Here is a 23496-nt window from a genome sequence, read left to right on the forward strand (position 1 = left end):
ATTTATAATTTACAAACTAAAATCTATTTCCTGTTTTATATGTGTATAATGTTTATAATATTTTAGTTGATATTATATGATATGACAAAATTTAACTGCTGATGCAGAGATTATTTTTGCAAATAACATTCAAGAACATATACAAACTAGAAAAATAATGATTCACACTTTAAACATGTAAATAAAGTAAATATTTGCTTAAAAAGTGGTTTTTATTTTTTTTCTATATGGCGTACCTTTTTTAAAAATTTTAAAAGCACTTAAGTCTATAGAAAATTGGATGAGGAATCCAAAAAAATTTATTTCATAATTGTACCAGAACCGTAACATCGTGAAAAGTCGAAATTAAAACTAAAAAGTCATTTTTTCGAGGTTGTTATCGACCCCCAAAACATATCCCGAGTATAAGTCAATCGATAAAATAGTCTCTGAGAATATTCATTTTATCTGATTTTTACATATTTGGCTTTTTCTCGAAGACCGATTGGTTTCAAAAGCTGAAACTCTCAGGATCTTAATATCTTATTAGTACCTAAAAATCCCCGCAGTTTCAAGCCGATACCTTTCGGGGGCAAATTCACCATGCTTATACCCCTAGGGCCTTTGTGAATTTTGACCTGTTTTTTACTAAACAATATCGCTTTAAAAAAAATTTTTCTATCAAAAGCCACTAATTTTGCCTTGTAGAGAATGTTTTCCAGTTTTCAAAACCCTGCTTCTATTTTTTGTACGACCAATACATCCGGAGTTATTGATAATCAAAGCCAAAATGGACTTTTTTGCTTTGATCAATGATAACTCAGCGCCAAATCGTCGTAGAGACTTTTTCAGGCCGCCAAATTAAAGGGCATAAAATTTCCTAAAAGAATCGTAAGGCAGTGCAGCCAGATCGCGGAAAAGTTCCCCTTCCCAAGCACCATTTTAGCATCACTCACAGCTTAAACGGTGCTTGGGAAGGGGAACTTTTCGTCCGCGGTCTGGCTGCACTGTCGTAAGGTCGGATTATTCAAAAAAATTTATTGACGCCCATAGAGTTATTGGTAGACCAGCAAAAATTTTGAAAATTTTTTTTTCGTTGGTTTTCTTATGACTACTCTGGAACCGTACATGATAAAAAAATTTGAGATTCAGATCTGAAAAGTAGAAACTTGAGGCTACAATTTGCATTTTTTCAATTTCCTCCACGACCATTTTTCACCGAGTTACAGCATGTTGAAAATCACCTAAAAATTTCGGATTTTTTTTCTATCCCTTAATTCTTGTGACCAGTGTATATAGAAATACACACATACATATGGGAAATCCCACGCGAAATCAACCACTAGCTTGCATTTGCATCTCCGATTTTTCAAAAATTATTTTATTTCTTAGTACTGGTCACGACTAGCCTCTATGAATTTTTTTCAATTTTTTTTTTTTTCATTCATGCAATATAAGTACTATCTTAGCGCACGCTTTTTTTTTCGCCAAATAGCTGTTTGCCCATTTAACTGTTTCCACGACATTTGTGTGCGTTATACGATAATCTGCGTGCGACAAGTAAATTTGAGTGCGACAAGTTTACTTCTAGTCGCATGCAGATTATAGTATAACCCACACAAATGTCGCGGCAACAGTTGAATCAGCAAAAAGCTACTTAAGGAACAAAACAGCGAGCACTGAAATAGTACTCATATCGCATTAATAATAAAAAAAACTGTATGTTCAATTCGTGCGGTGTTGTCGATTACCGCACTAGTTGTACAATATACTATTATCAAACCGTGCGAAAAATTGTAACAGGTAAATCCTCAGCTCGTTAGCTCGCCGGAACCAGGGTCAATTTTATTGAGGAATATTAATAAGATAAATAATTAAAATTAAAAGAAATTAATTGTCTTTAACAGTTGATTAAGAAAATATAATTTAATTGAATAACAATAAAATAAATACAGAGTAATGCAGTTAATTCTTCACAAGAAATAATTTAAACGAAACTTAAACGATCGATAATAAACGGACGGTCGGTAAATTAACTCGCGAACTAAGTGAACTCAAAGCTAGCTCCCTCTTCCTGGTGACTCGGCGTCGTCCAGGAGTCTCTGACTCTATTCCCAGGCACAAGCGGATCAAATGCTTCTTGCCCCACCTCCTCGGTTTGCGTACCAACAGTATCTTGGCAGAAGGCGAAGATACTGGGAAAGTAATAATTAATTTTTAGCAAGTGTGTATCCAGCGACACGCACTAACTAAAATATCAATTAATGTAAAATCAACTTACCTTGATTTTATCCCGACGGACCAAACTCAAGGTATCTTGATTGGCGAGAACACAATCCAGCGGCTTATGAACTCAAGACAGGTAAAATCTCTGATCGGAATCAGATTGCCAATAGCGTTTTTAATTTTGCTTTTAACAACTTTGGAACAACTATCTTCGAACGGACGCGTAACCGAATTTTTCGCGCTCTAGCGGTGGATCGGGAACTAAAAATAATCTAGCTAATTTAATTTCATTTTAAACTTTTCTATCGAATATTTTATAACTTTTAAACATTTAAATAATAATCATAATAATAAAAAAATAAATTCTTGAATCTCTTCACAAAATAATAATTTCAAAAAAGTACGATGTTCTTTGGTTTGATTGCTTACAACTTTGCAAAAGATGAACCAAATTTTACGTTTTTTTTTTTTTTTAATTTTCATTTTTGAAGGGATTTTCGTTAGAAAAATTTGAAATAAGTTCAGAATAATATTACTATGAGTTTTGAAAAATTGAAGAATAACTCGTCGTTTTTCACGATGTATGTACTAATCGATTCTTTTTAAAGTTTTTTTGTTAAAAATTGTTTTTATTTGAACACTTTCGAAGTCTGGTCGAATTTTATGGGAATTTTTTTCTCGAATTGTCAATTAGTATGTTCTTAGATAGATTTCATAGAAATTTATCTATTACATTTGGCCTCATGGTGAATTTTTCACAGAATTATGTCATAAACTATCATAATAAGTCGAGTAAACTCCAGAAATACCACTGGTTCAAAAATTTTCAAATGTATAAATGGGTGTGTATTGTTGAAAGTTCTTTAGTTATTTGCATTTAAAAATTAATTCGTTTCAAGAAATCGTATTCCAGCCGATTTTTTTTTTTGAATTATTTTTAAACGCAAATATCTAAAGAACTTTCAAAAATTTCGAAGACTTGATTATAGATAATTCGTAGGAAATGAAATGATCTACAAAAAAGGTCCTATAATATTTTACGATAAGTCTAATAGTTTCGCCAAAAAAGTCAAATAATACTTGAATTTACTGTGAATCTAACTTCGACTTTGAATAACTTTTGAAAAATTCAATTTATCGAAAAATGATAAGCGACCTTTTTTGTAGAGCATTCGATTTTCAAAAAGAATGCTCATTGATTTTTGCAATACACTGATCGGCTAGTGAGTGATAATATTCCAAACTTTAAATAAAATTGTTCCCATATTATTCAAATTGGAAATCGAAAATTGCAACGAGGCAGTTGTTAATATTAATATTAAGAGCTCAAACTTTAACAGTATTTTTTTTTCGTCATCTCAATCAATATCTCTTGAATAATTTAATAAAAAAAATTTTTAAAACATGGGAGATGCGAATGCAAACCGGTGGTTGATACGGCGTAGAATGCCCCATATATATTTTCGTATAACACGCCTTCTCATCAGTATAGGGTCCAAAATTTTGAACCGATTGCAATAAAATTATGTACACTTATTATTTAGACGGAAACCTTGACCATGTTAAAGAACAAGTAAAACCAGTTAATAAGTTGAGCAATGCTAGCAATTTACAATTTTCGACACACCAATAATACAATTTTAATGTTTATACCCTTACACAATTTTTTAATGAAAAGTTACATTCAAGTTTTGTCAAATACTTGTTAAAATGTTTACTATGTGCTTTCATTATTACTTTTTCCGATTATTTTTTACGAATCGTTATTTTGTTTCGTTTTGATTCTCATAGCTGTATGTATAAGACTATACTCGACTACAGCACTTTCTAATAGAATTCGTCCATTCTCTTAAAACCTCTGTAATGCTTTCACAGAATCTATTGGATTCTATAAGATATTACAAACAGGGTGCTTTTTTCGAATTTCAGTTGAAGAAAAATGTCGCCAAAGCAACGAGGATGATTTATGCTGCATTGAGTTAAAATTATGTTCCTAATACATAAAACACGTGAAAAGTGGTATCTACGATTTCAGTGACGGCTCTCCAACAACTTATGAATAAAAATTCTACACAAATCTAAGATAAATTTGCTTCACAACTCAGTGTCATCCAGGAATGCATATCTTACCTTTCACCGAAACTTTAATAAAATTCAAACAGAAGGTAAACGGAGAAAAACGGCCTAAAGAATATTCGAAAAAAACTAGATATTTGAACGAACGTTCATGATCGTATATCGAATATAGTGAATATATATTATTAGTTACAAATAATAGCCGGCTAATTCTTATTATCCATTATTCTTGGATTACCTTTTTTAGTATTGTGAAAACAATAAACCTCGCAGCATATTTTATAATATTTACCTGGGAAAAAATGATCAGGCATGAACAGGCATGAGTCTTCAGGCCTGATCAGACGTGAAAAATGACCGGGCATGATCAAGTCTAATCAGGTCTGTTCATGTTTGATCAGGTCTGTTCATATCTGATCAGGTATGTTCATGTCTGTTCATGCCCATCCGGGTTAAAAAATTATAGATGAAAAATGGCTCTATATAATTATATATAACTATTAATAACTATATATAATCATTTCGTGTACAGGATTTGAACCGTGGACCTCGCGCTTGCAAGTTTAACCCACTACCCGTTGACCTAAGAGATTGATTCGAAAAGTAAATTTCGTATGAACTTCAAGTAATAATAATCTTATACACGATAGATTCTTTGTCAACAAAATTTTATATCTAATTTATTAATTATTGATATATAGTTATATAAAATTATATGTAAGTTATATATAATTATAACTAAGTTTTTTAAATTTAATCTCATATATCAGGCTGGATCAGACATGATCAGGCCTGAACGTATTTAACACTTCAAGCATGATCATGCATGAACAGGCATGATCATGTCTGAGCATTTTTTCCCGGGTATACACGGAAAAAAAATGAGATTTAAAGATACGTAAATTAATAATAGAAAGTACATCAAATTGTATTATGCTAGTCTACAAAACTTAAAACAGATCACTTTGTAGTAGATTTCATAAAAATCTATCTTTTGCATTCACCCTCATGGTGGAATTTCCAAAGAATTTTGCCATAATCTATCAAAATTCATCAATTAGGTTCCAAAAATACCACTGGTTCAAAAGTTTATATATGTAATATAACGTGCCTTGTTGCGACGATAGCGGCCACAATTTTTAACGGATCTCGACCCTTCGTCCGTCACGCTATGAGCGCAGTGCCGCAATTTTTATTAAAAGATTATTTAAAAAAAAAAAAAAATTTTCTAGTCTTTTGAAATTTTATGAGTTTTTCTACTGTACTTTTTAGTACTGAATGAATGGATGATAATTATTTATTCGATATTTTAAACATTAAAAAAATTATTTTTTTTTGATAAAAAACCTGAGAAACGCGGCGATGTGCCGCTGACGCGAGTAAGCTTGGGCGTTGAATTTGTTTTGATTTTCTGCGCAGTGTTGCCAGTTACCACCAGCGACTCATTTCCAGCTCATTTAATTTATCACTTACTTTAATGTTTTTATTTAATACAAAATTTTTATTTTATTTAAAAATTATAAAAAAATTTAGTCGTATAAGCTTGTGTGGTTTTAATTTTTTAAAATCATAGTTATGATACTTGGCAACACCGTAATATTAAATACATGGCGGCGGAACGCCGCGACGCGACGAACGAAGGATGGCGAGACCGCGCGACGGACGGAGGGTTAATGACACTCGGCAGACTTATTCTATGAACGATTATCGCGGTTAAGTTCGAAGATGAGCAAAATTGGTCAACTACACTAATGCAAAAAATTAAAGGAACAGAAAAATTTTATAAATTTTTTAGTGATTTTTGGAAGGCTTGGTGAAAAACATTTTATAGCTTGAAATCTCTAGTTTTGGAGATTTTTTTTAAAGTTCCGGTTATTGCGCAAACATGAGAAATACCGCGAGACAAAAAATTTCTTGTTGTGACCCAAGATAATTCAATCAAAGCGGACACAGGAGTTCGGTCAGCGAAAACGCACCGACGCATAATTATTTCTGCTCAAGTAATTATTAGAACTTGTCTTTTGATATTAAACTAAATTCATTTAGCTTATTAGAAGTGATACGAAATCCTTGCGCTTGAGTCTTTCATAATTTATTTGAATTAAAATTTAACTTGTTAATTGAGATAGGTGGTGTTGCTTTGATACACCAAATTAAATATTATATCTAAAGTTCGTTTATCTGATCAATTAAATAAAACCAAAGTGTATAAAGTGAGTGGTGTTGTTTTTCTTCGTGTGCGACAACCTGCCGACGCGGATCCCAGGAGCCAGAGGAAACCTATTGGACACCAACATCACCAGGACCAAGCCGAGAAGAATCGTCGACCAGCATCGTCAGTAAGCAGATCAAGATTCTGATAAGTTCTCAACAAGTTACAAGTATATCGATATAGATTATAATTTTCTCTCTCTTCAACGTAGTTAATTATTTATTATTTTATTACCGCTCATTATAAAGAAACACGCGCATCTCGAGTTGATAAATTTCCTTGGACCATTTGTAAATACATACAAAATTATTATAGTTTTAAGTAAAAAGGGGAAAACTGTATATATTTATGGGGATTTTGGTTAAATAAACTTGTCAGTTAAACTTTATCGAGCACATAAGTTAATTATCACCAGAGTCCTATAGTTGTAAGTCTATTTCAGCCGCGTGTCCGGTCAGGACGAACATATCCACTCCTGAGATACACAAGTTTCCCGATTTCAGAACCAGTGATAATCGACCTAAATTTAAGATTAAATAATTAATAATTAAATTAAATAAATTCGGGAAATATTAATTAACTGTGGTTCGTGGCTACTAGACACGGAGTAGCCAGGGCCCACCGTTATAGTATAAAGAACGTTAACCCTGAGGAAATAAGTTGTATTTTCATTTTTTGACCTTATGTTTTAGGATAATTTTTCAAATTTTAGTAAAGGTTTAAAGTTACACGATTGACTTCGGTGTTATGGTTAAAATTCTATTGCTCTATCTATGGCGGTTCTCGACCTCAAAATTCTTAAAAAATGTCAATAAAAAATTAATTTATACTTTAATTTTGTCTTAAAACCTCAAAATAAAGAAAGAATAAGAAATCTACTTCCATTTCGGATGCCGAATGGCTTTTGTTTTTTAATGAGTGTTATCTGTATTTATAATATTCGTAGTCAGGCATCACAAAAATTAAGAATACATTTTTAAAACTGGGCTGTGTAATTTAAAAAAATTATCACAGTATAATAAGTTATATGGTGGTTAATTTTATTTTTTACATTCTAGCGTAACATTTTCTATTAATCTGTTTTTATTTTGAATAATGCCAGCATAATAAAAATTAGTAAGCTATATTTTTTTAGAAAAGAGATTAGATTAGATATTTGTTTATTGTTCAGAGTATGTTGAACAAAATAGTACATTTATAGCTAGTAATACTAGCATTTGAGGTAAAGAATAAACATATAATCAAATAAAGCATAACATAGAGTATAAAGTTCTATAATGATAAATCTACTATCTGGCTAAAGTAAACATTATAACAAAAGAAATTTTATGGAAAAAAAGGGCTAGCCAGAATTTAACTCAAGTCACCCGTTATTATATATCATCCAGTAGAAGCCAATTGGTGATTTCCTTCTTGAATTCTTGTGGATTATGCATCATTCTGATGTAATCAGGCAAGTCATTCCATAAATATGGAGCAGCTACAGCGAAAGCAGCTTTATATGCGTTGGTACGTTGGTTAGGGACCACTAGTGTGGTAGTAGCGCTTTGATTTCGAAGCGTCCTGGCAACAGTATATGTATCAAAGATCCTCTTGCGTGTGGGTGCCGAACCGATAACCACTACAAGTACAAACCTATTTAATCCTAAGCATTCGGTTTCCCTTATGGTGACTTGGAGAGGATTCGCCTATAGCACCAAATCCATGTATTAGTCAACATACCACTTGACCGAGAGGGGACGTGGTTTCTTCCTCTGCCTTCCAAAGAAGACGCCTAGTAATTTTCACATTCATTCGTCCATTCTAAACACGTTCTCACATACACCTAACTTGAGACTGACATCCTGAATGTGCAGAGTTCTCACAAGTTGTGAATTTACACATTCATACCCAGATGCTCTGATAACACCTGGGTGGATGCCAGATAAACCGCGAACTGTTCTCTCCTTCTCTTCTTTCTTATTCCTCTCTCCTCTGAAAGTGGTCTCTGAATTTTTGGTGGAGACAATCTTGACTGAAACCATTGAGGACTCTAAGGGAATTTGGGAAAGAAGCAAGAACCCGACCGACTTGTGGCCACTCTGCGACCCACCCATCTATGCTTTGGAGCACTTCTCGCTAAGGCTCGAATTCGGTGCATTTTAGCTATAAATGCTGAAAGGTATCCCTCCCATTACTACATTCGGGGGGGGGGGCATCTGCGAATTTTTACGAGTTCGTACTTGAAGTCTATTGTTAAAGCAGCCATGCCCGTTTAAGATCTGGGTAAGCCAAAAATTAGGGCTAATCTAGGTGCCATCTTCGAATGGTTTCTTCTCTAAGGAAGACAAGGCCTTCTTCTTAATCTGGCTGCACGGTCACGGATCCAAGGGTTGCCTGTTTGCAAGCGCGAAAATTGTAACGGGCGCAATGTTCGTCAATTACAAGCCGAATAGGCACTGCCCCTGCCAATACACAGTCCCTCATACGATGCCGGCTTGAATGAAGACGTCATAGTAACCAGGGCTTGACTTTCCCGATTATCGAAAGTAAACAAATGGGTCAGTATGATTTTGGCTTACTCTCGTCTTTATCACTGTTCTTAAAGAGCATAATGATCCCACCCTCTTTCCATGCAGTTGGGAATACTCCTAATTCTAGGCCCCTGTTCTAAAGATCTAAAAACTCCCCTGAAAAAATAACTGTTGCTCTTTTTATTACTTTATTTTCAACCAAGTCTGGTCCGGGTGCTTTTTTTGTTGTGGAAGGTCTTTAAAGTTATAAGTAATTCATGCGAGGTAAATAGTTTGGCGTCCACGGTGTCGGGTGGCATCTCTGAAATTTCCCTAGTCTCTTTTTGCTCCCATTTAAGGTCCTAGGAAGCTATTCTGACTATTTTCAGAATAATGTCCGAGTGTCTGTATGTATGTGTGTGTGTGAGCGTGTGTGTATGCGCGCGCGTGTGTGTGTGTGTGTGTGTGTGTGTGTGTGTGTGTGTGTGTGTGTGTGTGTGTGTGTGTGTGTGTGTGTGTGTGTGTGTGTGTGTGTGTGTGTGTGTGTGTGTGTGTGTAAACTCTTTGTAACTTTTTAACGAATGAACCGATTTGGATGGTTAAGGTGATAATCGATAAAGCTTGTAGGCTATCGACTTTCCTGAAAATTTCAGATCATTTGATCAAGTAGACTCGAAAATATTTGCGAATTACAAAAAAAAAAAATCAGTCTATCGGTTGACCCTGCGGGCAAGCCCCAAAACTTCCCGCTGTTTTCGAGCTCCTTAAGCTCGAAAATACTTTCGTATGCCATTGTTTTCGAAAAAAACTGTTTTTTAGCATTTATTTCTCCCCCGATATCTCGCGAACGAATTAACCGCTTTCGATGGTTGAAGTGGCAATCGACGCGCTTTATTGAGTTCTAGAGCTGATTAGATTTTGGAATTGTTTGGTCGAGTTGCCTCAAAGATATTCGGAAATAACTGTTTTTTACCATTTCTTTCTCCCGCGATATCTCTCGAACAAATTAACCGATTGAGATGTCTAAGGTGGCAATCGACGCGTTTTATCAAATTCTACACCTGATTAGATTTTGCAGTCGATCGTTCAAGTCGTTTCTGAGAAATCACTAAAAAACTCAAACAAAAAAAATTTTTTTTCGTAATTCGCCAATATTTTCGAGTCTACATGATCAAATGATCTACAATTTTCAGGAAAGTTGATGGCCAACAAGCTCTGTCGATTGCCACCTTAACCATCCAAATCGATTCATTAGTTAAAAAGTTACAAAGAATTTACACACACACTCGGACATCATTCTGAAAATAGTCAGAATAGGTTCCTAGGACCTCAAAACGTCGACTTCTGATGAAAACTCGATTTTCGAAAATCGGGGTGAGAACAATAACTTCCCGAATTTTCGAAAATTTACAATTGTCTTAGCGGGAAGTTAAAAAAGTAAAAAAATTCTTGTTTTATCTCGTTTTTTGGAAATTTTTTGTTTTCTCTGTAACGGGGTGGAATGCTCCCACATTACAATTCATATTTAATTTCGACTCGCGCCAAAAGATCCGCCCTCCTTCTTTAACAACTGTCAACAATTGGGGAAATACAGTCACTGATGCGCCGGGGTCGCTACGGTCGAGTACCGACATTTGGTTTTAGGGGTTGGCCAACCTGAGTGAAGAGGTACGAGGGCCAGAGACGACGAGCTATCGGTCTCTTGGCTCGCAGCAACCGCCGTGGACGGACGTGCCTTACTACGACTACCACTAACATCTTGGTTTTCCACTACAATTTCTATTTACTACTACTACTACTACACGTGCTGCTAGTCATCATCAAAATGTGACAAGAGCATATAAGCCCACGGCTCGTGGAAGCTTATTCCTTTTATTAAGTTTAATTAAGTTATTTAAACTGGTTAATTATATAATATTTATTGTGGATTGGACCTGGTTGATTGGAAAGGATTGGAATGGTTTGGTGGACTTGGAAGGAAGGGTTGGCTATGGTTTTGGTCTTGGAGGAAAAGGATCGGTGGAATAAGAAGGACTGGTTAAGGTTGGAGATTGTTGGAGTAAGTGAACTCGTTTGTTTATTGTCGGGTTAACTATTGATTTGTAAAATAATATTTTATGATTGGAGTCGTTTATTAAATTAGAGTCAGTAGAGTCACATTGTCGTTAATTAAATTAGTCGAGTCAGTTATCTTTATCTAAGTCTCTTAGTCGAGTCAGTGACATCGGTCATTTTGGTTATTGTTCATCTCATCAATTATCTGTAAAGCGGCTTCGTTTCAATAAATGCCACTGTCTTTATATTTAAATTTGACATATTAAACTAATTTATCGCAACCTTCCTGATAAGTTTAGGTATAAGAATTCTCTCTTCTAATTTTAATACTGTGTGGTCCAGTACAGGGCTTATCCTCGTCCTGAGGCACTGAGTTCAGCTAGACAGGTTTGCAAAACACCTGGTTTTGTACATGTGTGGGACACTTATTATATTGAGACCACAATCTAAATTAATGTAATAAATGCACCCATTACATCTCTTTACTTTACATTTACAGAATAACTAACGCAAAAATGAAAGAAAATCCGAAAAAAATTAATTTTTTCGTTTTGGTAATGATTACACAATTAAAGGAACAAAACTTGTTCCTTTAATTGTTTTGTAAAACTTTGAGCAGTTGGCCCGGACGAACGGTTTAATGGATCGATTTGAAAATTTCCAGGGCTTTTGGGGGTACATGAAGCTGTAAAATCACTTGGCAACATTACCCTTTCCATAAATATTCTTTAAGCAGCGGTTGATTAACTCAAAAACTATAAAAAGTCCATTTTTTGTAGATTTTTCAAATTAATATTAAGGACGAAAAAAAATTTTTTTTTTTTTTCAAATCGAAAATGAGGCTTGTGATCAATTTATTCGAGTTTCTAAAGCTGCCCTCAAAATTAATGTGCGACCATTAGTTGCTGAGATATCGATAATTAAAGGCAAAAAGATCCTTTTTCATTTGAAGGTTGATATCTCAGCAGCAAATTGTCGTACAAGGTAAAAAAAAAAAAACAAATTGTACCTGAATAAATTTTCTAAATAAGCCATGAATTGATTTTTCTGAAAAAAATTTTCCCAGCCCCGTAGACCCAAAAAACAAAATCAAAAAATTTAGAAAAATTTTGTCTCGAGCTATTTCTTATCATTCCGCAAAAACCGTGGCTCAAAAAATCATTGTGCTGGAAGATCTTCAAACTAGAGATTTTAAGCTTCAATTTGCTTCTTTTATTTTTTCGATACGATCATTTTTCACGAAAATACAGCCTTCCAAAAATCACTAAAAAATTTATAAAATTTTCTTGTTCCTTTAATTTTTGGAATAAGCGTATTTAGTTTTTATTGAAAATTCAGACCGATTCCAAAAAATCGAATATTTTCTTGTTTTTCAGGACTCACACTCAAAATTTTCAGAAGGATAAAAGAAGATGCCTGTTAAAATTTGAGCCCTTAAAATTAATATTAAGTACACCCTGATTGCGATTTTCTATTTCTAATTTATGTAAATGGGACAAAAAAATTTGAAGTTTGGAATTTTATATCTTCATAATGACGTATTGTACAAATAAGCCCAGGAAACACTTTTGCAGGCAATTGAATGCAGGGAGAAAAAAATATAGCAACTTTTACTTAAAAATATAAGTTAAAATTACTAAATTCATATTGTAATCTTAAAACACTATTGAAATTGTGTAACTTTTATTTTCTTGATAATTTAATTTTTAGTTATATTTAGTAATTTTCATTACATAAATATGGAATTAAATACAAACTGCATTAGTAAGCTTGACTATATATTTAGTAAATTTGACTATCGCGTTTAGTAAATTTTACTACATTAGAATGGAAATAAATCAAATTAAATTTTTAATAGTTTTTCAACTTTTTATTATTATTGTTATTATTTTTATTATTATTATTATTATTATTATTATTATTATTATTATTATTATTATTATTATTATTATTATTATTATTGATGTCATCTGTATTGGTGTTGGTTTCAATTTTTATTTTTTAAAAATCACTTGTTTTAACCGAAATTTGAACCCTGATCTCCTACGCGCGAGTCCTTTCCTATGTCTGACGGTCTGATGTCTCCTTTGAACAAAGGTTTCTGAACTCGTAATACATATTTGTATGTGCTATCCCTACCAACTTTTAATTTTATTGATCTGCTTCGGAAAAATTACAAGCCGTTTAGTAATTTTTAGTTGCTGTACTACACTATTTATCTAGTTTACAGAAATTACTAGACAGATTGTATTTTTTGTATACTGTAGCGAATTTAATGCATATTTTTAGTTAATTTTTATATTTTTAAAGAGTAAAAATCGTTGAATCGTATCATCAAATGTAGTACGAAACGTTTAGTAATCATTTAATATTTTTTTTTGTAAAATTTACTGTTTGATTAACAAAGAATACAAATAAATTAGTAATAAGAGTAATAATATAGCAGTTTTTCAGATAAACACCATATAGTATTGATTACTGTCTTGTGATTTTTACTACACATTTAATAATTAATAGTAAAAATAATGTACTCCCCTGATTAAACAACTGAATTCGACCGAATTAAAAATTTTAATTCTGTTATATCCTGTCGAATTCTGCAAAACAGAATTTAACTGAATTGAAAATTTCAATTCTGTTATATTCTGTTAAATTCGGTAAGACCGAATGTAAAAAAATGAAAATTTTAATTCTGCTCCATTCTGTCGAATTCTGCAAAACAGAATTCAACAATTAAAGTTTTTAATTCTCTTATACATTCTGTTAAATTCGGTAAGACAGAATTTAAAAGAATTCAAGGATTATTTTTGAATTAAACAGAATAAAACCGATTAAAAATTTTTAAATTTGTTTTAATTCAGTTTAATTCGGAGTCAGAACCAGAAATTCGAAGATCATTTTCGAATTAAACCGAATAGAATTATTCAAATTCGTTTCAATTTAGACAAATTCTGGTTTTTCTTCCGAATTAGCTAGAATTCATTTTCAAGTTAGGTACCGAATTAACAGAATTTATCTAAATTAAAGAGAATTAAAAATTTAATTCTGTTTAATTCGATCGAATTCAGTTGTTTAAACAGGGTCATTATTGAGTTGCAACAGTATTTCTTACTTAAATATATTGAATATTATAATATTTTTGAGACTCGTTTTCTCCGTGTGCTCCCCTAATTAAAAATATTCATTGAAAAGTATTGAATAAGATGAGAATTGAATCCTTTGGAATACTTTCTATACCCCAAGGTTTTCATTTGGACATACAATTAATACTTTTCAATCCCAAAATAATATAAGAATTTCTAAACTTCCGAGGAATTGGAAAAGATTCAAATGAATTGAAATTTTTGAATCTTTTTGAATCCTTCTCAATATCAAAATAATTCCATATTGGAAGGTATTGAAATGATGAAAGATTGAATTCTTTTCAATACTTTTGAATTCCATTTTAAGAATTAGAAAGTATTCAAATGATCGAAATTTCAATTCCATTTAATACTTTCCAAAACCTCCGTGGGATTGAAAAGAATTGAAATAATTTTCAATCCTTTTCAATGAATATTTTTAATCCGGGTCTACAAGAACGGTCTCTTACGTTTTGTTGATAAATCCATCTGTTCAAAAGTTATTTGAGCTTGAAGTCAAATTTATAGTTAGTTTCGAGATCTTTTTACTTTTCCAGCGAAACTGTCAGACTTATCACAAAATGTCATAGGACCTTTTTTGTAGAGAATTTTATTCCCTACAAATTGTGTTTGATAAAGTTTTTGTAAATTTTGCATAACTTTCCGGTTATTTCTTTTTTGATGTCAAGCTCTTGAAAAAAATAGTGTTCTAATCGATTTCAAGAGCTTGACATAAAAATGGAAATTACTCAAAAACAATGCAGGATTTTAAAAAACTTTATCGCAGATTATTTGTAAAGAATAAAATTGTCTACAAAAAAGATCTTGTGAAATATGTGATAAGTCTGACAGTTTCGTTGGAAAAGTAAAAAGATCTCGAAATAACTTTTGAACAAATGGATTTATCACAAAATCATAAAATATCGTTTTTATAGAGCATTTAATTGCCTACAAAAATGTATTTTGGGCTTATTTGTACAATACGCCATCACCAAGGTATAAAATTCTAAACTTAAAATTTTTTTTTCCCATGTTATTTAAATGGAAAATAGAAAATTGCGGTGAGCGACCTCTAAATATTAATATAAAGAGCTCATCTTTTAACAGGCATCTTATTTTACCTCCTTGCAGTTATTTAATAGGGAGTTTCGAAAAAAATAAAAATTGTCGATTTTTTTGATTCAGTCTAATAAATATATACTAATCTATCATAAAACCGAACTGGACTTACGGCATACAGCTATGGAGAACTGTCAGTGACTTCAAAATTAACATAACCAAAAGATTTCAGTCCATGACATTTAGGGTTATTGTTAATGCAGCATAGTTTGTCTCAAACAACATCATACACAGAGATCTGGGAATACCAACAGTCAAATTAGAAATTAAACAACACAGTATCAACTATAAAACATGAACAGAGAACTACCCTAACACTCTCACCCGGTCACAAACCTATTGGACATTGAATTAATAAGCAGAATGCAGAAAAGATCTAAACCATTCGAATTAAAAAACAATTCTATCTAAATAGATACACACAATCAAAAGATTTGCCTCTAATACCTGTCAAATTTTTATCGTAAAAATTACTTAATGCTACTTAATAAAGAGTAGTTAAAATTTAAATAAATAAATTCAATTTACGCTAGAATATTTCTTTGTAATATTTAGAAATGGATTTTTGCCGCCATACTGCAATAAAAATGGCATTCAATTGAAAATTATATATGGATTGGATTGTCTCCTAATTTGACACTTGAATATTTACGTATAAATCATAACGATAATTTATATTATTTGAATAATTTAATTTCTTCACTGTAAAACTTATCAGAGTATTGAACACCTAATACAGTTCAACTATTGTGATTAGTTATTGAGTATTGTGAGTAATTAATGTGACAAACTTTCACTAACAGTAACTCGGAATTAACAATCTTCACTCAACACTATTTCATACGAAACTTATTAAAATGAATCGTGACACCTATTTCGACACATTGTTTATAATTTTTTTTTTAATGAACTAACATGTACCGGTACATGATAGCCAAGTTGACGGTAAGTTGACGTAAACCTACCGCTGCAACTTGACGTCAAGATGATCGCCACAATTTTACGTGAAGTAAGATAACATCACTTTGCTGTCAAATCAAAAGTAACTTTTACCCTGATAGCTACACTTTCCTCGGCAAAGACTGCAGTGAAACATTTTCGGCTAACTCAACGACAAGCCTCGACTGGATAATTCTTGAGTGCAAGTTGATGCAAATCAACTGCCGTCATCTAAATGTAATTTGACAGAAAAACTTGCCGTCTATTTAAAGTGAAACTTTGAATCAACTTAAGGTTGGGCCGCACCTAATGAAGACCTGAATTTAAGAATTCTAATTATTTATTAAATAATTATCATAACAGCAATTTTAGTAGCTTCCGACTAAAAGCAGAAGATGAACTTCCTCGAAAGATTTTCATCATCCGAGTCCCATAAATATTCAAAAAGTAATTAGAATTCTTAAATTCAGGACTTCGTTAGGTGCGGCCCAGCCTTAAGTTGACAGTAAATTGTCTGTAACTTGAACTCAATTTGACTACAAGTGTTACTGTCAGACAATGACGTTAAGGCTGGGCCGCACCTAACGAAGTCTTGAATTTAAGAATTCTAATTACTCTTTGAATATTTATGGGACTCGGATGATGAAAATCTTCCGAGGAAGTTCGTCTTCGGCTTTTAGTCGGAAGCTAAAAAAATTGCTGTTATGATAATTATTTAATAAATAATTAGAATTCTTAAATTCAGGACTTCGTTAGGTGCGGCCCAGCCTTAAGTTGATTGGAAGTTTTACTTCAAATTGACGGCTAGTTTTTCTGTTAAATTACATCCGGATAACGGCAGTTGATTTACATCAACTTGCACGCAAGTATTATCCAGCCGAGGCTTGCCAGAAACTTGTCGTTAAGTTAGCCGTAGATGTTTCACTGCAGAACTTGCTAAGCAATTATATATAGAGTGTGGCTATGAGGGTAATGAAACCGGGAAAAAATGACTTTGCCTAATCGTATATAGTTACATATGATTATATCATATATAATTATGTATGATTATATATGGTCTTATCTATAATTATATATAATCATACCTGACTAATTTGAGTCTATATATAATTATATATAGGTCTATATATAATTAGATCTGATCAGACATGACTAATATAAACCGGCTGCCTTGAGTTGGCGCCAACTGTACATTTTTTCTTTTTTTTATACTTTCGAGCTTTTTATCGGTTGTTTGACGAACAGTAACGTTTGTTCGATGCTCTTTATATTTTTAATTAATTATTAAAAAATCTTTTTAATAGGCTACTTAATTTTAGTTGCGCATGCGCAAAACTACTACGTCACTGGTCAACGCGGGTTTATTTGAATTGTTGGCCGCGTATGCAATATAATAATAATAATAATAATAATAATAATAATAATAATAATAATAATAATACAGAGTCCAATGTAGTTCTAAATAAATAGATTTATTTAGAGATCGCATATTAATAAAGAGCATTTAGAGTCATTCAAATATTTAAATATACATAAATATATAAAACATTGGATCTTTACATATAAAACATCTACACACTTCGATTTAATGTTTCTTACTGATAATACATTGTATCTGAATAAAATACAAATCTGATGATCGATCATATTTGGAGCAAGAAAATGATATTCTTGATCCGAGATATTTTTTTTGACTCAAGGTACTTTTTTCATTCATTCAAAAAGTTAATTTTGTAGAGTAAAATGACTTATTGTCTTTAGCCAAGAACCTGTTCAAGGCTGGGCCGCACCTCCAACGAAATCTTGAATTTACGATTTTTTTCTATTTTTAGAATAATTATAATTTCTGATCAAGAAAAATGATTTAATTCATTCCAAGTGTATATCTATATATTAGTGGATTCAAATTGTTTTAAATCATTTCAAATTGTTTTGAATCATTTCAAATAATTTTTCTTAATCAGGGATTACAGCGATTTTTTTAGCTTCCGACAAAAAAGCAGAAGATGAACTTCCTCGGAAGATTTTCATCATTAGAGTCCCATAAGTATTCATAACGTGATTAGAAATCTAAAATTTGAGATTTTGTTAGCTACCCTGTGGAAAAGGTCTTATAAAATCTCATAAAAAAAATTGGCTATGAGAAAACGATCAGTATTTGTCCACGAAAAATCTCAAAAATTCTGATACAATTATTTTCTCATAGATGGTGCATCCAAAAAATTTTTTTCTTAAAATTCTCATATAAATTATCAGAATCTATAAGAAACAGAAGCTGTAATATTGTGAGTATAAGTATTTATAAGTTTTCGAAAAATGTAAAGTTTACAATTGAGTAGATTTTGGAAATGAATAAGATTGTATGAGACGATTTCTGAAGTAATCATACAAGATTTGATACTGATTAATTAATGTGAGTACAGTTATTTTCCATATAGTTTATATGCTAAATGATTGAATTTTTTAGCATGAATTCAAAAAGTTTCTATTATGTATACTCAAGAATATTTGTATGAGTATTTACGCGGAAAATCTTTAGCAATCTATTCACGAAAAATCTATGAAATTGAATCCGTTTATTTATTCATCAAAAATTACTCAAGTAAACATTAATATTAAATATTAAAGTCATGATGTATTATGGGATATACTATAGTACAACCCAAACAGTTACTTGTTGGTCTGTTAAATGACAGAGGAGTACTCGAATAAAATCGTATTGAAATTTGGAATATAACACTTCTGAAATAAATGTCTTACCAGGGACACTACAAATCGTAGGCGCGATCTCGTGGCGAGCACCGAACTACTCCCGCTGCTGCTACCTAGCACCGGTGACTTTCCCCTTCTCCATATCGATCTTTTCTCCCGAGAAATTTTTTCTCTTGGCTTAAGCAACTTTTGTTATTTTGTTCGGAGAATACAAAAAAACTTGCGTGAAAAGAATAGTACTTGTTCCGAGAAATTTTATTCTGTTTAACCAAAAAAATGCAATATCGCTACAAAAAAATAATGCACCAAAAAAAAAAAAAAAAATGGGGCAAGATAAATTACTGGGTTTGTAAAAAATCACATAGAAACTTATATTTTCACTCATCTCCGAACAGTTAAAATATTTAAAGTACAAGAAATAGTGATAATATTAGTATTTTTGGTGTAAATTCTTATAAAAAAAAAAAATGAAGTTAAGCAATTATTTTTGAATGAATCTGATAAAATTAATATTTTATGTGAATGGAAATTATTTATAAAATCTCATAAGTACTCCATAATATTTTATAAGTAATAGCCTTCTAACTAAAACTTACAAAAACTCATAAATCACATAGCTTTTAAATTAAAATTAAATCTTTTAAGTTTTTACAAGTTAATTCGATTATAGATTTTCTTACTAATTCTCATAAAATTTTTATGAGAAAAAGGTCTGCATTTGTCCATGTGATTCCTGATTCAGTCTCATAAATTTTCGAAGAAATACATGTTAAATATTTTCTCATAAAATATGACAAATATTTTATGATATTCAATAAGATATTATCTCCTAGGATAACTCTTACTAAAACTTATAAATTCTGGAAATTTCATATAAAAAAATAATCTTATTGAGATTTTGTAAGTATTATAACATCGGAATTCGCCTGATCAATTCTTATTGAAAATAGATTAGAATAAACTGTAACAATCTTATAGAAGTGAAAGTACTTATTCAATCTCATAATCGTTGGCGGAATTCGAGTCACAAAATCTCATAAATTAAAAAATCTTACTCATTCTTTTAAAAATCTAGTACGGAAATCATGATAGGAACACATCAAAAGCTTTGACTCATAGATTCTCATAAAAATTCATATGAGAATTTTTTTAAATCTCATAGATATTTTCGAAGCTCATAGATTCTCATAAAAAATATTCAATATCTTATCAGAATTTATGAGAGCTTTTCGACAGGGTACGGCTCAGCCTTAACTCATGAAATTTATAGTTCTTATCTAAGAAATTGATTTTTAGGAGCAAGATAATTTTACTTCAAAAAATAACTATTTCGGAACAAGAGAATTTATTATCTTGGACAAAAAACAAATGTTTTGAATCGTGTTTCATTTTTCTTGAATCAAGAAAAAAAATGGGAAGACAATATTTTTCTTGAGTCAAGTTGACTGTTTTTTCTGTGCACCGTCTAGCTTACGGCTATAAATAAATTCTTGTTATCATATATTAAAAAAATTTATTTTCGAAAATTTATAATATTTCATGTTATTTCAATCAATTTTCGACACGTGGAATGCAAGATTTTGTTGAGTATCTTGTGTTATTGAGAAACTAGCTGAAAATATTTACTGCCCCGAGTCAACGAACACATCAAAAAAGTTAAATGATAATTATTTTCATTATAAGCATTTGGAACTTAAAAAAACTCGTAGGACCCTTATTTTATCAGAATACCTTGATATTACCATAGACAGTAAGTAATTGTTGACGTAGTAATCATTATAGCAAATGAATTACAATACAAAATATTAACTTTAAATTTGTATAAACGAGCATGATCGTTCATGAAAAAAGTTTTTGAAATTATTTTTATTTTATTAGACAGTTATAGTAGATTTCGCAACTTCTTCGATAAATGTTGCAAGTTTAATGTCTCGGTGAGACAAGCCATTGACGTCATGAGATGTGAGAGTAATGTTCACTTTATTGTAAACATTGAACCATTCAGGATGATGATCCATTTTCTCTGCTCGAAGGGCTATGCCAGTCATGAAACTAAATGCCTGTAACATTAGCTAATATGTCATGTCAATGATATAGAACAAAAAAATCTTTCAAGTGATGAGCAAACCTGATTAAAATCTTTAAAAGAAAACTCTTTATAAATTGCATCTTTTTCATTTTTAACTATCCAACCTTTCTGTAATAATGGTTTTAATACAGAGTCTCGTTCTTCTAATTGCAGCTTTGCCTGAAACATATGTTTCATGAAGAAATTAGTATTGGTAATGATTATTTATCCCGATTGAAACTAATAAAATTATGAAATTTCAAAATCATCATTTTCAAGCATAATCATATTTTTAAAGGGATGAAAAAATGTTTTGTTCATAACTGATGATAGGTCAATAGAATGATTTATTACGAATGTAGAATACATACCATTTTTTTTTGTTTACAACTATCGAGAGTTAAATTCCGTCTAATGGAACTAAGTATAAACGGACTGTTTCCCCTACTTCGTTGAAGAATTTGAAAGGATGTAGCTATCATTTTGGCTGAGTCCGAATCATGGGCTGGATTCGCTCGGTGTTATATCCTGAGATGCCTGAGAGTTAACTAAATGCGAATTAGACGCCATCTCCTGGACATTGGATGGTTCTATGCAACGCGGGATCAGTTCGAAATGTTTATTTAATTTAAATTTATCATTATTGTTGTTATATATGTATTATTAATTACTTGATTTGATAAAAAGATGAGTATAATTAATAGGGTCATCTATAACTGTTTTTAATTGTACATTCTATTTGTTAACTTATTATTTATAATAATTGGTATTATAATGCATATTTATTTATAACATAGGGGCAAGGGGGAGAGGGGATGGGCCCCCAGAATTTTAGTTTAATTTGAATGGTTCAAGAATAAGGAATTCTTGCAAACTCTTATGAAAAGAATCGATTCGAAAGAATTAGAAAAAAAAATTTTAAATACTTTTTAATGCTTTTGAATACTTTGAATACTTTTGAACCACCCTTCTTGAGGGCATTTAACATCCCTTATTAAGAAAAATGATTTAATCCATGCTAAGTGTATATCTGTATATTAGTCAATTCAAATTGCTTTGAATCATTTCAAATCATTTTTCGTAATCAGTGTTATGTCCTCAGTGACTTCAGGTGCCTCCACCTGTTAATTAAGTAGTGAACTTGAGATCCATAAATAAGCGCGCATTTAAATTTAATTTGAAATTATATATTGACATCTTGCAACACTTATTGCGTCTTATCAATATTTAGTCAATAGTTTAAATAATAAATCGTCGTGGCACATACTTATTAAATTATATATTTTCATCATAAAAAACTTTAAATAAATAGATAAATAAATCTTTATTTTGTATTCAGAGAAATATAAATACAGTTTGAGTGGTCTTGGAACGTTTCCTGTCACCCGATACTTAAAACCTAAACAAAACACACGCATAAAAATCATGAATAGTCCCTTGTTCTATAGTTAACAGTAAATATGGTTATAAACAAATGCATACTCTATAAACAAATAAGAAAAGATATATTTAATAAATAAATGTTACTTATAAATGAAAACCATATCACAAGAACTCAACTATTGTTGTTAATATATATACATATTAAATAAAGAGCGACTCGTATAATAAATAAATTAATAGAAATATAGAAATATAGCATTAGAATAATTATAATGGTGTTTCATGATAAATAATAATATCAATCGTATTGAATAATTAAATATAGAATAATTAACTAAAAGATTGTATTTAAGTACAGGAAAATGGAATATAAATAATATAAGTAATAAGTAAAATCATAGAACGGATAAATAAAGAACGTAGTTGTGTAAACTCATATCTCGTACGTGTATTAGTAGGAAGTATAAATGTATAAATATATAATTAAAAAGAACGTTGATATGTATAAGTACATATATTGCATAAGTATGTGTGGGACTATGAGAATGGTGGGAGAAGTCGAAGAGTGGAGAGTCGAGATCTCTCTGCCGGCTGATGTTATTTCACTTCTCTCCGAGAACTATTGACGAGCACAACTGTTATTACTGATCAAATCTTATCTATACTTTATAATAAAACTCAGTCTTCAGATAAAAGTTATTTCATCAATTACATCTATCCTTATCCATAACTTCATAATTTCATTAAATAATAATAATAATAATCATCATCATGGTCAACAATAAATTTATCACTGTTTTCAAATTCAAAATTGGTCCCGCGTGACAACGAACTGCCCACTGTCCAGGAGGTGGCGTCAACTCCGATCCTAGTAACCTCCCAGGACATAACATCAGCCCTGATAGCACGAGTTGCTCGTCAAAAAGTTGGTATTCATTAGTTTGCGATCAACTTGACGACAAGTTGTCGACAGCTCTAACTTTTGCAACTTTTGGCTACAGGTTACCGCCAACTTTCTGAGAACGTTGGCGTCAGTGAAGAGCCGCAATACGAAGGCAGGTTTCTGAAAAAATTGAAGGCAACTTTCCGTCAACTTATGGATTGCCAACTTTC

At 31.5% G+C, this 23496-nt stretch overlaps 2 protein-coding genes across 7 annotated transcripts in view; both read right to left on the reverse strand.

Moving 5' to 3' along the window:
* The window catches only part of LOC130669646 (E3 ubiquitin-protein ligase RNF25), a 51636-nt gene extending 35438 nt beyond the window's left edge, over nt 1–16198 (reverse strand). The window contains exon 1 of one of the 6 annotated variants that reach the window (XM_057472657.1): nt 15934–16198. The gene's annotated coding sequence lies outside the window, so the exon portion shown is untranslated. Of the gene's footprint in view, nt 1–2260; nt 2444–15393; nt 15503–15728; nt 15754–15809 lie in introns of those variants that run through there. The other 5 variants (XM_057472653.1, XM_057472658.1, XM_057472655.1 and 2 more) reach the window with 5 other exon arrangements.
* A 3288-nt stretch (nt 16199–19486) lies between these two features.
* LOC130669651 (pterin-4-alpha-carbinolamine dehydratase) lies at nt 19487–21531 on the reverse strand. The gene is made up of 3 exons (XM_057472665.1): nt 21372–21531; nt 21061–21180; nt 19487–20992 (listed from the first exon to the last, which is right to left on the reverse strand). The coding sequence occupies exons 1-3, from the start codon at nt 21480–21482 to the stop codon at nt 20807–20809; spliced, it is 417 nt and encodes a 138-aa protein (XP_057328648.1). The 5' UTR covers nt 21483–21531; the 3' UTR covers nt 19487–20806.
* Nucleotides 21532–23496: the final 1965 nt, after the last annotated feature.

The sequence above is a fragment of the Microplitis mediator genome, chromosome 6 (genome assembly GCF_029852145.1).
Source record: "Microplitis mediator isolate UGA2020A chromosome 6, iyMicMedi2.1, whole genome shotgun sequence".
Lineage (NCBI taxonomy): Eukaryota > Metazoa > Arthropoda > Insecta > Hymenoptera > Braconidae > Microplitis > Microplitis mediator.